General features: G+C 36.4%; 1 protein-coding gene across 2 annotated transcripts in view; it reads right to left on the bottom strand.

The window, feature by feature from the left end:
• The window catches only part of TMEM117 (transmembrane protein 117), a 467,289-nt gene that overhangs the window by 222,076 nt on the left and 226,610 nt on the right, over positions 1-18,603 (bottom strand). Inside the window, exon 4 of one of the 2 annotated variants that reach the window (XM_041736431.1) lies at positions 3,768-3,867. The exons of the other annotated variant lie outside the window; for it this stretch is intronic. Coding sequence (XP_041592365.1) covers positions 3,768-3,867 — 100 coding nt within the window. The remainder of the gene's footprint in view (positions 1-3,767; positions 3,868-18,603) is intronic. 2 annotated transcript variants of the gene reach the window in all.

Raw genomic sequence — 18,603 nt, 5'->3', positions numbered from 1 at the left:
AGAGCTCCTTAGACTCCTCTCAGGAGGAAAACTATTATTTTTTAAAATGTTATCAATGCACACATATGTAGACATATAAATATTTATATGGAAACCTACCACCTAGTCAGTGAATAAAAATGGGAATAGAAATGATGTGCTCTGAGAAGCCTCCCTGTGTGACTGTACTTTCAAATCAGGAGAGCACTGTGTTTCTTTTGCCATTTCTACCTCAGTGTCTAACAGGGAAAGGTCAATATTTCATGTAATGGGAGCAGAAAAGGACTTTAGAAGGAAAACGTGTGAGGCCCCAGAAGGTGAAGTGACTTAAGATCACACTAGGGTTAAACTTAACACACAGTTTTCTTGATTTTCAATCCAGTCCTACCTCAGTGGTACTGGAATTATTGATCAGAGTAATAAGCTATGGTGTTGTATTGTAAAAGGTATTGTAAAAGGTAAAAAGTTATCAGGTTAGCTAGTAAAACTAGCAGGCATTACAGTAGTAAATTTAGGAGAAACAATGAAGGTCAGCCAGACCTTAGAGAGAGAGAGAGAGAGACCACAGATGAACCGTGGAATTATTTGTATTCTGCTAAGCCACAGAGTAGGGCAGATGAGTGCACAGTAGAAATCCAAATAGAAAAGGTAAGGGTCTTCGGTCAAAGCTGCACCATGCATTCGCCTCTCAGGGCTGCCCTAGAAATTGGACCCTACCTTATGATTCAAAGAAAAAAAAAACCCTAATTAAAAGAATAGAACCAATAAATAGGGGCAGAGCCATATATAATATCGGAAACACAATCTTGAGGGAAAGTCTGAGGAGGGCTTCGATAGAATAGGGCCACAAACAATAACGATGTCATCACAAGGAAGAAAATGATTTCTGTAACAAATGGTGGACTTGAGCCTGAAAAATGCAGGGTAAGGTACTAGGGCTTGTGGATCTGGTGCTTTAATCAGGGGCAGTGTACATGGAAGTCAGGAAGTAATGTATCATATGGTCTTAGTGTGTTCTAGCACTGGGACTGGAAGGAAACTCCAGACACCCTGGACCCCAGGCCTGAGATAAGCTAGGGAAAACATTAATAGCTGCAATAAAGCACTTATGTCTCTCTCGCATCGCAGCATTTTAAGTCCTATCACAGGACCGCACACTTTATCTTCGTAGAAAACCCAAGACACGGGTAGTAACTATTAGCCCCTTCCTTTAAAGAAATGTGCAAACTAGGGCTCAGAGGACTGCATATTATGTGTGGAAGATCAAACTGGACATAGCAAGGTCAAAGAACCCAAATTTCTGAATTCACTTTTCCATTTTATTAAGCAGATTTACCATAAAATGGAGTTTAAAAAAAATCAAAATCCATAGTTCATGCAGAAATTTTTCAAAAGGCATCACCTCATATTTCATGGAAATTACATGTTTAAAGTTTTCCTTCTAGTTTCCGTTCTAATAGGGAAACGGTTTTAGAAGGGAAACTATTTTCTGTTTAGTCTTCCTTCTAACTAGTTTTTCCCAATGGAAATAGAAATTTTGACATGAGGCAGCCTGGTCTTAATGTCTAGCTTTTTTTTTTAGAATTTTCTGTATTTTTTTTTAATAAGCTGTGTGCCTAACATAGGGTTTTAGCTCACAACCGTAAGATCGAAAGTCACATGCGCTACCAACTGAGTCAGCCAGGCACCCTGATGTCTGGCTTATTCTAAATGTCATATCTAGTGATTACAAATAAATCACTTTTCCAATCTAGATTTTAAAGTTAATGGAATGGGATGCATCTGGTACTTTGTTTTGTTAACATTCTAAAATTGAATAGGGGTGGGAGGAGGCTCAAAATAGGCTATACAAATTATTTGGTAGTCACTTAATACTCTTGCAGGATGATCAAGCAGTAGCAGTTAAGATATAACTGTTTCCTATCCTCTGATCATCTGTTCTAGGTAAGACATAAGGCTGTCCATAAAAAGGGCAGAAATTGTTGTGACAATCTACTTGCAGTAATTGGAATACATTTGTAAGGGTATGTCCCTGCCGAGTCTTGTTCTGATAGGGCATCCTTTCCTTCGGTAGGTTTTCTCATTTTTAGGTGAAGCTGACTGTGATTAACTGCACTTATGACAGATGTCAACAAAGGTTAACATGCTCCATTTTTATGAGAATTATACTCTTTGTACTCTGAGATTCTCTTATAAACTTATAGGACCTAGAGCTTTCGAACTACATACTGTATTTAATTAATCCAGTGGTTTAAACAGAGGTACTCATCTATCAGTGGACACTTGGATTGCTCCCATATCTTGGCTATTGTAAATAATGCTGCATAAACACAGAGGTGCATATGTCTTTTTGAATTAGCAAATTAGGGTAAAGATGTGGGAGATATATATATATATATATATATATATATATATATATATATATATATTAGAATATCATGCAGCCATAAAAAGGAAGAAAATAAATCTTGTCATTTGCAAAAACATGGATGAACCTAGAGGATTAAGCAAAATAAATCAGACAGGAAAAAGACAAACATCATATGACTTCAGTCATTTGTGTAATTTAAGAAACAAAACAAACAAACAAAAAGAATCAAACAAAAACCCAGACTCTTAAATACAGAGAACAAACTGAGGGTTGATGGAGGGGATGTAGGGGGATGGGCTAAATCAGTGGATAGGGATTAAGGAAGGCACTTGTGATGAGCACTGGGTGTTATATGTAAGGGATGACTTACTAAATCTACTCTTGAAACTAATATTACATTATATGTTAACTAACTGGAATTTAAATAAAAACTTGAAGCAAAACAAACAAAAGCAAATAAACAAAAGAGACAGACCAAAAAAATAAGACTCTTAAATAGAGAAAACAAACTGGTGGTTGCCAGAGGGGAGATGGATAGAGGATGGGTGAAGCTGACAAAGGAGATTAAGAGTACACTTATCTTGAGCACTGAGAAATGCACAGAATTTTTGACTCACTATATTGTTACAACTGAAACTAATATAACACAATATGTTAACTACACTAGAATAAAAAAATTTTAATGAAAAAAGATAGAAGTTACTCTCTTGACAGATAAACTCAGCATGAAATATGGTTTGTCTATTTGTTGCAGGCTTATACTAATAATGCACCATTAAGTTTGTAGGTTCAATGAAGAAAAAAAATGTAGAACACTATTTTAAAAGCCCTAAACTACACTTGTGGTGAGCATAGCATAACATACAGAGATGCTGATTCATTATGTTGTATACCTGAGACTAATGTACATTTGGTGTCAACTATACTCAAATAAAAAAATTAAATACAAATAAAAGAAAATACTATCAATAAAATTGTGTAATATGTGTCGTGAAAAAAAATTTTTAAATAAAAACAGTTGTTAGAAATATTTCATATGGTCCTCCTGAGACAGGCCAGACAACATTCCTTACCCGAAAATTGCACATGTCAAAAAACAATCTTGACAAAATTATTGAGAACGTCACAGGGAAGTTTCTATTAATTTTAAGAATGTGTATATGTTTGTATGCCCATACATATATATGTCAACAATAAATATTTCCTGGTGGACAGCCATCATTAATATGACAGTTGTATTAATTTTTCCCTTAAGGTAAACATAGTGCATATAATCTCTTAATTTTTTTCTGTAGTCATGTTTTGTTCCACTCAAGAGAGAAGTAACTCTTGAGCTCTAAACCCATCAAAAGCGATGTCTACCCAACATTGTTTCTTCCATCTACTGTTTGAAATGGGTGAAGTTAAAATTTCTTACCATCCAAGCTGTGACAAAGTCCCCCATCCAGGTCCCTACTGCAGCTAATTTCATGAAACTTTCATTTCGGATGCCCATATAGTCTGTAATGATATATGCTCTGTGGAAACAAACACACAAGACATTGCCCAGACTGAGAGAGCCATATCGTCAAAGCGTTCTTGGTTTCAGCAACACGCAAAGGGACTTCCCTCCCTTTCAACAAGCTCTTCTGCTTTTGTCTCATCACATAGGCTCACATCTGAAAGGCTAGGAAGAGCTCTGAGGGTGTCTGGGTCAGTTCCAATTAGATTTGAAGCCTGACTGTGGCTCTATCAATTACCATGTGCATTTCATTTTCAAGCTGGAACACTGACAACAGTTTTTGAAAAATCAAACAGAAATACTCAGCAAAGGCATCATTTCATGCTCACTCAGGTATGAAGAGAGTGGAAACAATTCCTGAATCAGAGTAACTTGAAAGGAAAGAGAAAAGCTCGCTTTTCCTTCAGGTCTGTCGACTCAGAACTACTGAAGAGGTACTGGGACTAGGCTTTGGATGTGATGTCATACCTGAAGGATGGTCAAACAAAAATGTCCATTTGGGAGAATTACCTCGCAATAAAGACATGTAAAATTCAATTCAAATCGATGTGGTTTAAATTATTACTTAAATAAATAACGGTAACCAGACTCAATTTTATCTCTTTTTGTGTCACATATCCCTGTCTGCACCCTGTAACACCAATTCATGTTCTTCCCGGCCCAAGGAGAGATTCAAAGGGACAAATGATCATTAAACACAAGTAATGAGACTATGCTTATTGCATGTAATTTTCATTTCCTCTCCCTCATTTGATATTCAAGAAAGTCTAAGTATTATTTTCCAATTGTACTATTTCTCTGGGAAAACTGGGACACAGGGAGATCATTTAACTTGCCCAATCAATAACACATAACTAATGAACGGTAATTAGGAATCAAATTTCTCTGTCTCTTCTTTCTTTTCTTCACTCAGAATTTTTTTTACTTTAATTTTTTTCAGTTTCTTAAACATAATACCTGTACAATCTAGAATATTAGCTAATCTTGATTCTTCTTCGATTAATTTTAAAGCAAAATATAGTAGAAAATGCTATGTTTGTTATTTAGTGAAACTTTGAAGGAATACTTTTTTGATGTAATAGAGAGGTAAATCATCTCCAATTCAGTTGTGTGTGTGTGTCTGTGGTGTGTGTGTGTGTGTGTGTGTGTGTGTGTTTTCTGGAGTTCTTCCATATAGTTTTGTTATCCATAAAATAAACAAATTTAAATAGTTTTACTTAACAACAAAAACTCTTAAAAGCACTTTTTTTCACAAGCTTCATCCTCCTACCTTAGAAAATCTTTATATGAATTAAGATCTCACCTCAGAAGTCTCTATTCCATAGGTTTCCAAAAAAAAAAACCAAAATAATTATAGCTACCATAAACTGCTAACAATAATCCAGAGATCATTATAAGCACTTTAAATACAGTGTCTCCAACAGCTTCCATGTCAGTGCAATGACATGTATTATTATTCCTGTTTCACAGATATGGATTGAGGCCTTAGAGAGTGTTTGCAACACTCTCGAGGTCCAGTAAAATGGACAAGGTTTGAATCCTAATTTGATTGACTACCAAATCCAGACACTTAACCACTGTGCTGTATCTTCTTCCTACAAGGGTTAACGAGATATAAAACACACACACACACACACACACACACAAAATCTACTCTGTTCCCTAGTATTTAGTAGACAAGGAAGATCAAGACTTATTTCCTTTGAGGATAATTCATAACAGAAATCAAGTAGCAGGCAGGATCTGAAGTCCCTTAGAGTTACCAGCGATTCTTAGACTCCCACTGAGTTCCCCAATCTAAGCAGCCTCTATGTGAAAGCCCCCATGTGAACTTGGACAGTTTGGTCTTATTTCCTTCAGTATCACTATTGCATTGAACTCAGCATACTTTAGAGTAGTAGTTCTCATAATTGTCCAGCTCTTTCAATGACACTTATTTTGAAGGATGTATTCAAGGACACATCCCTGCCTGCCTACTTTGTCTAAAACTAGATAATAAACTCAAGGGGGACAGGGAGTTATTTTGGCCATTCTTTTCACCATTGATTTCCCAGCACTTAGAGCACTGCCTGCATATAGTATGTGATCAATAAACATTTGCTTAATGTATGAATTAATGAAGCAAGCCAGGTTATTCATATTTTTTTTCTATACGGCATGGGTAGATCTATGCATAGTAACCCAAGAAATAGCAGTAAAGTGAGATTTGAACTACAAGCATGTGTGAGTACTGAATGCTATTGGTAACAATGAAGAGGAGATAGCACAATTTATGAAATAACTAGTATATATAAAAGCGAAGAGTGGTATGTAAAAGGTAGTAGGCTTTCTAACTTCTGCTGCTTTAGACAAATACATAGAAGAAATACAAATAACCTATCACAAAAAATTGCAAGTGCTAGTTCATTGATTTGCATATTGATTAACAGTAACAATATTTCCTGTTCTAGTTGTAAAAGACGCAGTGTGTGTACCTTGACATCAGCAATGTTAGCCAGTTTGAATATCACATTGCTCTCTACAAAATTGAAGCTGTGAAGCTTCATACCCAATGTTTGGGGGAGTGATTCAGAATTAAATGTTATTTGCTGGGAGGCACCATTAACGTTTTAGTTTTGTTTGGAGTTTTAGCTAATTATTTCAACTATTCATACATCTTTTGTTTGCTTTATACTTTAGCTAGTTATTTCCACTGTGCATAGATCTAGAAAATCTTGTAGTTCTATCAGCCTTCCAGGTAAATATCAATCATTGGTATGTATTTTTTTTTAATTCTAAATGAATTTCTTTACAGGCTATAACTTCAGTTTTTATGTTTTTCTTGAGATCTCAAGCTTAACTGTCAAATCCATAACAGATGTGTGGAAACTTCAATATGCAGGATCTTGGAAATGTTCATAATTACCAAAACAGCCTGAAAAGCTATCAAGACTATCACACCTAGTGAAAACTATGTGCTAAATAGGCATAAATTAATCAGATCCTGACATAGGCTAAATAGTCAATAAAACTATAATCTAGGAAATTGATCTATAGGTGAGAGTCTTGATCACTAGCAACAAAAGTTCCAGTTCACTTCAGTTTATTACTTATATGTGCATGGATGTAGTCAATGCCAGGAGATTTAGGAGTTGGTCTCTGAAAGTTTAACAGGAGGCAGTAAACATAGATCACCAAACCAATATGGATTCATGCTTCACTGAAGATCCATCTGTGGCCAGCTGGATTCATAATGTCACAGCTGTCTCTCCCAGCCATGTTTGGGCAACATAAACAAGATTGGGGGCTTCATACGCAAGTAAATCATGGATAAGGAGTCCACTTACAAGAGTACAGTCCTGCATTAAACACAATGAAACTAAAGTGAAAATTCTAAGCATTCTTACAACATTGAGGAACAAGTTTTGTCACTACAAAGCACCAGAATTAAACCTAGATTTATTAGATCAACCTCCTCTCAATCTTTTTGTGCCTGTAATGAAATGATGAACAGCCTTCAATCCAGTCACTTAGCGAACTACTATCCAGATTACCACATTTTAGTATTTTTGCTCAAAATTCTTAGTTCTTGCTTATTGAAAGGCTTTGATGGAGCTCAATCTCTGTATATGATGGAGCTCAATCTCCAAGACCTAGGAGAAGAACCCCTGAAGGAAGATGCATTGGAATGTCAAATTCCTGCACACAATTATTAGAAGTAACCTGGAATAATTAAAACTGCATCTGGACCTGACAATACTTACAGATAAAATACCACTTCAAATTTCCCAGCTTCAGCCATATATACCCTCTACTTTTATAAGGAAGACATATATAAGAAGACAGCAGATGAGGTTTTCATTGAACAAACTCACCGTGACTGTGAGTACATTCACCATACATCAACTTATTCCCTTCATCCTTTGCTTTGTTTCAGCCTATTCAGTGAAACTCGTCTGTACTAGAGACAGAAACCTTAGTATATCAGCAATTCCTCCCCCTCCTTTACTCCTAACATTTGATTAATCACTAAGGATACTTCTGAAAGGCTGTTTTTCTGTCGTCACTACTACCAATGTCTTAATCCTGTTCAGAAACCCCTCTAATCTAAATTAAAGAAACAGCCTCCCCTTTCTTTATGACTGTCTCCCTCTTATTTCAGACTCTGTATCGCCACTGTCGTGACCCCTGGGGAAGTAATACATCATACCGAAGGAGCAGGAATCCTAGAACCAGAAAGTCCTGGGTTTGCAAACTACCTCTGACTTTATGACCTGGGAAAAATGATCAACTTCTTCCCTTATCAGTGGAGTGAGCACGAAAATCCCTATTTCTCAGACAGTTTTCCTGAAGATTAAGATTATTTCATTTTTGAAATAAGAACGTAAAGCTTCTAGCACAAAAATTTCATAATGGGCATGTAAAATATGCCAGATCTCTAGTCTACTGGGTCCCACTTTCTAAAATAATACAGTGACTCCCACTGTCACGAGAAAGCATGGAGAAGACTGCCCACTCTCTGCCAAGCCATCCTTTCATGAATCACTATATTGTACACCTCTCCCTTCATGTCACAACCTCCTTTTATTAGGCCCTCCACCTCACCATGAAATCAATCTCACCGAATACCCCCTCTATTCTATAATGTGCCTTAGGATCTTTTTTTTCCTTTTACCTTAGTAAAGAAATGCGCAATGTTCTTTTTTTGGAATGCTATCTCTTTTCTTCTGGCCTGAGATTACTAACTCAACCTAGCCACTGAGAAATCTCCTGCCATTACCCCTGAAAGTTGTCCCTTCCCTGGTATTACCAAAACACTTTGAATATACTTCTGTGTTAAATCATCTCCCTAACTCATCTTTAGGGAGATGATTTTAATGATTTTCTCACACTGTCCTTCTCTCCCACAAGACTTAGCTCATCAAGGATAAAGAATATGTTTCATTTGGCCAAGCAGGTACATTTTTTTTGCCCAGTTTATAGTTACGATTTAGGGAGAGCAATAAATATTTAAATGAATTAAGCAGTCACTTGATTAATGTAAAATTACTTAGATCATCTGACACCAGGGCCACACTAGGAAGAGGATGAAAGGATAAAAGATTTTAAAAATCTGCAATGTAAGATAAACTAAAAAGAAACATCAATTATGAGCAGGCCATGTAACTAAGATGTTCTAACAAAGAACAGAATATCACTGGATCATTTTTATTACCTCTTCTAGAATAAAAAGCTAGAGATAAGAATATAATCAAATCAAAGTAAAGAATATATCCTTGACTTCTGCAATTACATGCTGTAAATTTATTTAATTTGAATGTAATTTAGTTGATGAATAATGAAAAAAAGTAAAGTATTGTAAAATCTCGGAATGGTATCTACAGAATCCTATTATTTAAAAGGATCCTTTTAAATTAAAAATAGAACTACTATATAATCCAGTAATTCCACTATGGGGCATTTACCCACAGAATATGTAAACACTGGTTCAAAAAAATACATGCACTCTTACGTTTAATGGAACATTATTTACAATAGCCAAATTGTGGAAGCAGCCCAAGTGTCCTTCCACAGATGAATGGACAAAGAAGATGTGGAATATTACTCAGCCATGAAAAACAATGAAATCTTGCCATTTGCAGTAACATTGGTGGATCTAGAGAGTATAATACTAAGTGACGTAAATCAGAGAAAGACAAATGCCATGTGATTTCACTCATATGTGGAATTTTAAAAAACAAAATATACGAGCAAAAAAAAAAAGAGAGAGAGAGAGAGAGAAACAAACCAGATAACAGATTCTTAAATATAGAGAACAGAGTGATGGCTACGAGAAGTGAAATAGGTGATGGAATTACACTTATCATGATGAGCATTGAGATTACTCATTCTATTCAAGATAGAATTCTTGAATCACTATATTGTATACCTGAAACTAATATAACACTGTAGGTTAGTTATACCAGAATTAAAGTTAAAAAATAATAATAAATAAATAAGTGGTGGGGTTGTAATGTACAGTATGGTAACTATAGTTAATAGTATGGTATCAGATATTTCAAAGTTGCTAAATGTGTTGATCTCTTTTAAAAAAAATGATTTTACTTTTGGGGGGAAAGCAAGAGAAAGCACAGCAGGATAGGTGAAGCAGAGGAAGAGAGAGAACCAGACTCCCCACTCAGCAGGGAGCCCAACACAGGGCCATCCCAGGACCCCAGGATCATGACCTGAGCCAAAGACAGACACTTAACTGACTGGGCCACCCAGGCGCTTAAAAATTCTCATCACAAGAAAAAAAATTATAACTATGTATGGTAATTGATGTTAAGTAAGCTTATTGTGGTTATCATTTGGCAATATATACAAATATCAAATCAAAATGTTGTACACCTCAAACTAATATAACAGTTATGTATCAATTATACCTCAGTAAAATATCAACAGAAAAATGGCAAAAAAATAGTAAGTAAATAAATAAAAGAAAAGAATCCTTATAAAAGAGACTGGATAGCAATATGTAACTTTGTGTACCAATTTGCTGGCACAAGCAATACAAGAGCTATATAGTAAAATACATTTCTTTTATTCATGTGAAAAAAGAAAGCAAATTTATTTCACTGCCCTTCAAATGGATACTGCCAAACTACATTTGTTGCTTGTTCTTTGAAGTCAAAATTTAGAAGTTTACTAGGCTATAAAATAATACAGTCTCAAATCTAATTTTAAAGTTATAGAATTTTTTTGGCTATACCTCAAGTTTCTATCTTAACTCACATATTTTTTCCTCACCTTCACAAATACTCCAGGAATATGAAATCTAATTGGATGCCCAAAATGGGCCTATCTTCTACTTCTAATAAACACATCCAAGATACTTCATGTATCTTTACTGAAGTCGCTGGAAAAACAATCGAAAGAATAAAAATTTTAAATCCTGAACTTTTTGCTGAAAGCCCCCAATAAATCCCCACAGGAATCCAGAGAGCCACAAATTACTTAAAATTAATTTTATATCTAACCTGATCACATTTTAATGTTAAATAACATTCAATGTGTTTATAACTGTTCAGATAAAATATATCTGAATTGTAAAGTGAATTGTGGAGCTAAGCCAGAATGGCATTAATTAATTTATCCTACATAATGATGCTTCCTTCCAAACGAGAGACATAAAATAACTTATAAATTCTGTTAAGATTCCGATGCTGCTCAAAGTAGAACAAAAAGCAAGTTCAATTTGAATGGATGTTTTTCAATGAAGGTAAGTGTTCAGGGCTGTTAATAGGTCAAAATAGACAAGAAATAATGGAACAAAAACACTGGGGCATATATACAATAATTAACTTTTGGCAGAAACTATAATTTTTCCACTGTGTATAATAAAATAAACATGAAAAATTAGATTGTCTTTATACTGCCTACAACATTTTCAAATCCAAAGCATAATTGCTTTGTGATGGAATGACAATTACTCTTTTCCTCCTCTTCTCCCTCCCCCTTCCGTTCTGCCCTCTCCCTCCCTTTCCCCCTCCCCTTCTTCTCATTCTCCTTCTTTTGGCCGTAAATTCAATCACCTCTCATTCTCTTCCCCATGGCTGGCTACCCAACACTATTTCCCAATCATTTATTTCCTATTCTTGTTGAAGGTACTTTAGGCTCTAGTTACAGGAAGGGGGAAGAGGGCTATTTTCTCAACCAAGTACCCTTCTTACAGTGTGTGAATTTATATTAGATAAGCATTTACTTTATTTCCTTTCATTTACTCATTAAACAAATAACTACTGATGTCTCACTATATGTTAGAACATGGGCCTGATACTTATAAATGCATAGTTTTCTGAGGGAAAGGAAACAGCACCTCAGAGCTAAGTGGCCACTTCCTATACTATCATCCAGTATTTCTTGTCTCATAATGTTCTCTGTCCCACAAACACCCTTCCCCAATCAGGGTTCCAGGGGTAAGCTTATGGACACATGTATACAATAATATGCAACTTTGCCATCAGCTTTTTTTTTTTCCTTTTTCTGGTATCTACGAACCAAGATTCAAAGAGACAAAGAAGGAAATCTTTATCCATAAGGCTGGATGATAAAAAAAAAAACAAAGTGATTATTGGTGTCCACATTCTGTCCTGTGAATCGGGGAACAGAAGTCTTACCAAGAGAGAAAGGATTGAGACAGAGAATAGAGGCACATTGACTCATGCAAAGGAGGATGGAAGAAAGAGAACAGAGCACAGGTAGGGGTCTAATTCCACCATTTTCTGGAGACCAGCTTCCTGTACTTTGGATTCCATGAGACACCTCCTGTTCATCTCTAATATTTACTGCCTCCCATCTCTGTTCCTAACCTCATTTGGCTGAGCTTCTACTCACTGCAATGAAAGGAGCTATAACCATTTGCCAAGAAAAAAATGTTAGAGCCTAAAAACATGCTTTTGAATATTTTAGTTCAATTTTAACAATATGAGAATCTCATAAATCCTTTTTAGAAAGGGATGCCATTAAATTGGCTAAAAGAGTCACCAGTATGGCTGATAAACTGATGCTCATTTTCAAGTGATTCCTAAGAAGAACAAGGATAAATGCTTTGTGCTCTCACTCTTTACCCCACTGCCGAAGATAACAGGGAGACTTCTGTTTCAATCTCAATGTACTATTTACATGTACACAATTCGTAAGAGTGCTGAAGTTCTGAACAGCACCAGTTAAAAAATGGGCATACGTACTCTAGATAAAACCAATCTGTTAGAATGTGTCTCCATTTCATGAGATGTGGGGCACACTAGGAGAGTGTCAAACAAGTGACAATAAATGAGGAAGTAGCTGTGTGTTTAATAGATAAAAAGCTAAATAAAAAGGTTACATCTCTTAGCTTGCTGGTCTAAAAGGAACCTGATTTTGAAATAAAAAATGTTGACAAAATAAAGATAGGTACAGTGTTGCCTAGAGAGAGTGGAGGCTGCACTTCTGATATATCAAAGATTTTTATAGGCCTGCTTCAAACTGTCAGCAGAAGGTAACAAAAAGATCAGATGAAGCCACATCACTTAGTGTAAAATGGAGAGCTGGAGAGACACACGGGAGCTTGGGAGCGGAGCCCTGGGATTGAGTTTGCAAATGATACGAGTGCATGGGGTAGCAAGATTTGGGACCCAGAAACTTTCCAGGTGTCCAATTCGGGATGCTAAAGCGCACACATCTTCCACCCACAGCCAAGCCCGTGGGGCATCTCTTTAGCCTAATGATGTCTAAGTATTATTAAATGCCCTTCAAATTAGGAATGACATGATTCTTATTGCTCCATAAATTTGCTCTGCAATTTTGCTAATTACATAGCTTCATTTGATTTAACAATAAAGAATTTCATGCTCTGCTTTGCCATGTGTGCTTCACAAACTATACCACACCAGCCTATGGTATGAAAAAAAAAAAGAAAGAAAGTAAAGCCAAATTTCCACCCACCTTGTGAGCCTTTCAGGCCCAACAAGGTCTTCCCAAATAATTTGATGCATTTTCAAAAAGTATTATTTGTGCTGTTGAAACTAGTACTTTCAGCTACCACAGGGCTAGTTTCTAGTTAATAGTGTCAAAGTTGGTTCCAAAGATATCCTCTCTCTTACTGATGCCCCCCAAAGTCTCTGCTACTGCTCCTCAAGTTGTCAGTGTCCGTCAAGGCCCAAAGATACTGATGTTTGTGCCAGTGACAAGGAAGATATTGTTGCAAGTTCTATTATGGTGACCTATGTCATTTTCACCAATTCTGAGATCGATCACCAAAACACCCACATTATTACCCTTGCCTGTGCTGCCAGATGCCAATATCAACAGTGCTGCTGATTCCTTACAACCTCAATTACCCACAGAGATGATGGAGAAACGCCTCTTTTAACTTGCACTTGCTCATATATAGTACCCTCATACCTTTGAATTCAGATAGGGGTAGGAATAAAATATGTTGTGCTTTATTCATAATAATTCCTTCCATTTCAACACCTGACCATTGTCCTTGAACTAGCTGTCTTGCTTCAAATGACTCTGAGACATTATTGTCCAGGAGCCTCTTTTGGTGCCACATGTAAGAGCACTCCAGAGCCAGGGTTACATGTAAGCTTGGTGGAGTGAGAAGAGTACAGGAATAAAAGAGTAAATCTGCAGAGTAGAAGAAGAAATGACAGAAAATGAGAAATTTTAATAAAATTTTAGAAAGAAGATTAAGGAATGGCAATGAACATGGTTTTGACTTTTTCCATATAATTAAATCCTTCTGGGAATGTATTAAGGAGGGAGCTCAATTCTGCCTTTGAAACTCCTCAAGAACAGTAGGCTCAGTATTCGGAAGATGAGAGAGGGGAAGGCTAGAACTGAACACAGAAGTTGGAAACCCTGCATGACAAGCAGTTAAGACTAGCAGTTACCCTCCCTCAGCCAATAAAAACCAAGAAATGACTTTCACCCCACCTAGTGAAGATGGACATATGCTACCTGGAGAAGTTCAAGCAACGAGTTAGACACTTCAGTTAAAATAGGAGCTGTAAAAATACAAATTTGCATATAATAATGTAATTAATACTATATGTATGTTGTACTATATATTATACATATGTAATACGTATAATAATATTATATGTAATATTGTATATAATATTATGTATCTGTGGGTAAACAGCATTACTCACAATGCTGTTTGTCTGGGCTGAAGACATCTCAAAGACCAGCCTCCTCCTCCCCAAAAAGCCTATTAACAATTGAGGTCTCCTGGTGAAATAACCAAATGCTAATTAACCACAGACCCCTCCCTCAAGAATTTCTGTCATAAGCTTGTCTGTGCACTAATCTTCTTATTGTCCACTCTTAAAAATGAGCAGAGAGTAAACAATACCATATATTTGAGAAAAATCTCTATCAAGAAAAAAAGGCTCAAAACTAAACAAAAACGAGGTACCCAGAGGAAACAGACATTGCAGAAAGCAGGAGAAAAGTGTGAGGATAGAATAAAGATATTTTTCACACCTGCAAAGTCAAAATTCAAATATATGCTATTTGTAAAAAATACATTTGAAACTAAGCCTACATAAAGGTTGAAAGTAAAATATTAATAAAAAATAACTTGAAAAAGCATGCAAACAATAACAAAAAGAAATACATAGCTATTATATATATAAAATATATAGCTAGTATAACTATGCTTATAGCAAAATTTAAAAGCACACATACTATTATAGATTACAAGGGAGCCTGGCTACTGACAAAGGTTCAGCTCATTGGGAAGATATACTGTGGCCTCACAATATAGACACTTATAGTAAATTGACAAAGAATTAAGAAAAATAGACAAGTTCACACAGGGATAAGGAGATGGCAACATATTTTTCTCAATGACCAATGAAATAATCAGGCCAAAAAAAATCAGTAAGAAAATAAAGGATTTGAATGAAAGACTTTGCCAACTCTACCTATGGCTATATATAGAATGACTAACACCACAACTACAAAATACACATTCTTTTACTCAACAGGAACATTTAGAAATATCAACCATGAATAATGCCACAAAGCAAGTCTCAAAAAACTTTAAGTGACTGAATCTCACAGAGGATATTACTTGACCATAATATAACTGCATTATAAATCAATAATAAAACGATAACTTGAGGACACCTGGGTGGCTCAATCAGTTAAGTGTCTGCCTTCATCTCAGATCATGATCCCAGGATCCTAGGATCTGGCCCTGTGTCAGGCTCCCTGCTCAGTGGGGAGCCTGCTTTTCCCTCTCCTCCTCACTCATGCTCTCTCTCTCTCTCTCTTTCTCTCTCTCTAATAAATAAAGTCTTTTTAAAAATAATAACTTGACAATCCCCAGATCTTTGAAAACCAAGAGACATATGTCCAAATCACATATGAGTGAAAATAGAAATCTCAGTGGGAGAGGGAAAATATTGTGAGCTGGATAGTAATGAAAATATTGTGAGATACAACTAAAATCATGTTTAGACTTTTAACATATTAGAAAAGAAGAAATGATAAAAATGAATGAATTAAGAATCTTTTTCAAGAAATTAGAAAAACAAAAGAACTGAAAAGATAGAAATAATAATAAAATAAATAGAATTTAATTAAACAAGTAGTAAGAAAACAGAAACTTACAATACAGAGAGGATAAACAAAGTTGGTCCTGTGAAAAAAACTAAGACTGATCACTATAGCAATACTGATCAAAATACAAAGAAAGAATGCAGCAACAGCCAATGTTAGAAATGGAAAAGGGGCATCACTACAGATCCTTCAGAGACTAAACAGATAATGAGAGTGCATTTTAAGAAATACAGATGAAAACAAATTTCTAGAAAAACATGTATGAATTACCAAATCGTACATAGGAATAAAAAGCACTAAAAAATAGATTTATAACTATTCACAAAATTGAATTTATAATTAGAAACTTTCCCACAAGAAAATTCCAGGCCCAGATGTGTACATGGGCACCAAGAAAGTTGTGCAGAGATGTTTATAGCATCGTTATTTATAATAGCCTCCAACTGGAAACAGCCTGAGTATCTATCAACAGAAAGATAAAGATATCACGGCTCAGTCATACAATGGAGACTATTCAACAATGAAAACAAACCACTCCAACACAAAGCCTGGATGTTCTCAGAAACCATGACATAAAAGAAGCCAGACAGAAAAAAGAGAGAATACTGTACAATTACAAGTAATAAAGCTCGGAAACAGCAAAACTAAACTGTAGTAATTGAGGAAGTATTAAAAGCAAGAGAGTGAAGAGCATAAAAGTGAAACTATGGTTACTTTGGAAGGAGGAAGAGACAGAGGGATTTATTATCAGGAAAGATAACCACAGGGCTTCTGGGATCCTGGCAATGTGCTTTTGTTTAATGTAAATGGTGATAATACAGACCACATGGATGTTCACTTAAAAGTATTTTATAACAACAATTCACTATGTAATAATTAAGCTGTACATATGGTTCTATAAAATTTTGTGTTGGTATGTTATTTCCATATTTTTTTAATGACAAAAATAATCATTATTATAGAAGAGGCTTAAGAAATGGTAGCTATTAGGGTGCCTGGGTGGCTCAGTCAGTTAAGTCTACCTTTGGCTCAGGTCATGATCCTGGGGTCCTGGGATCTAACCCCACTACAGGCTCCCTGAGGTTTCTCCCTCTCCCTTTGCCCCTACCCTCCCCATGTTGTCTCTCGCTATCTCTTTCTCTCTTAAATAAATAAATAGAATCTCTTAAAAAAAAAAAAAAAGAAATGGTGGCTATTACTGACATTTTAAATGTAACTTTATTTATGTATTTGTTTGTTTGTTTATTTATTTAGAGAGAGAGAGAGAGAATCTTAGGCAGGCTCCATGCCCAGCAGGGAGCCAGACTCAAGCTCCATCTTACCCCCCTGAGACCATGATCTAAGTGGAAATCAAGAGTCAGATGCTTAACCAACTGAGCCACCCAGGCACCTCACTACACTGTCATTTTATAAGAGAAACACTAGAATAGCAAAAAATCCACACAGCTTTTGGGAGAAAAATTATCTCTATAATGGATTAGAGGGTGCCACAAAGGGGGAGTAGAGGAACAACAAGCCTGCCCGTGTTCAAGCAGTGCAATTAGTGAAACATCCTGGCTAGAACAAGGACAATGTAAAGGAATAATAAAAGAGGAAGCTGAAAATTAATGATGTAGTGAAGGGCACTGAGTGCCTACAATGTAATTTAGCCCTGTTGTAAAGCCTACGAACAATTCACGTTTGGAATTTAGATGGCTCACGCTGCTTCCATAAGGTATTGAATCTCTAACACCTTTAAACATCTTTCTGCTTCTTAACTAATCACACTTCCTAGTATCTCTTAATGGAAAAGTGATGATATAGCCTTACCCAAATGCAAAGACTACCATTCTTACATACATAATGCCTGATAGGATAGAGACTAAATCAAATGTCATTTGAAAGACCCATAAAAATTTATATCTGCTTCATTTATTTCAAGGAGCAAAGCAGAAAGTCACCTCAAAGCAGGCATTCCCTCAGTTGCATGAGGAATCACTTGGGCAATTTCCCAGTAGCTCCCTGGGTTAAGATAAGAACATTATTGGGAAAGGGGGGTGGGAAAAGTATAACAAACTTCTGTGACTCTAGCAAAGCTCTCCAAGAGTCCTGACATGCAGAGCTGGTCCCCAGAGAGGGGGAGTGCAGAGGTTTGTCAGGGAGACCGGATGTCAGGCCCAGTGGTATGGAAGAATGATGAAGTCCCTCCAAACAAAATCGTGAAAAAAGTGGGGTGGCCAAGCCACCAACTTGGGCCTATCCAAATCGGCAGCATGGACAGGAAAGCTGGTTTCAGGATGATTGATGAGAACGCTTCTGAACCCAGCCATTCTGGAGTAAGGGACACCCTCGTGGCCTATGCATGGTCTGGGCAAGGGAGGGCACCAGTGCTAGATGGACAGGTGGCTATGCAGGTTCGGGCTTCAACGGCGACACCGCGTGGCAGGAAGACACAGGTAAGTTAGAAAAACCAGATGGTAGAGCTTTCTCCAAGGCTGGTACTTAAAATGGATCCCAGTGACCCCACACACCATGAGGTAAGCCATCAAGTTTAAGACCCATTGGGTGGATAAAACTTCAAAAGGGAGATTGGACTCCTTGCTAATAAATACAGGTAGAGCCTCAAGCCCTGAATTAGAAAGGTTAAAATAAATCAGCCCAAACTCAGAACTCTGAGTTTGTGAAGCTTTCATGCCAC

Source organism: Vulpes lagopus, chromosome 21 (assembly GCF_018345385.1).
Source record: "Vulpes lagopus strain Blue_001 chromosome 21, ASM1834538v1, whole genome shotgun sequence".
Taxonomy (NCBI): domain Eukaryota; kingdom Metazoa; phylum Chordata; class Mammalia; order Carnivora; family Canidae; genus Vulpes; species Vulpes lagopus.
This window is presented reverse-complemented; position numbering and strand designations above follow the sequence as displayed.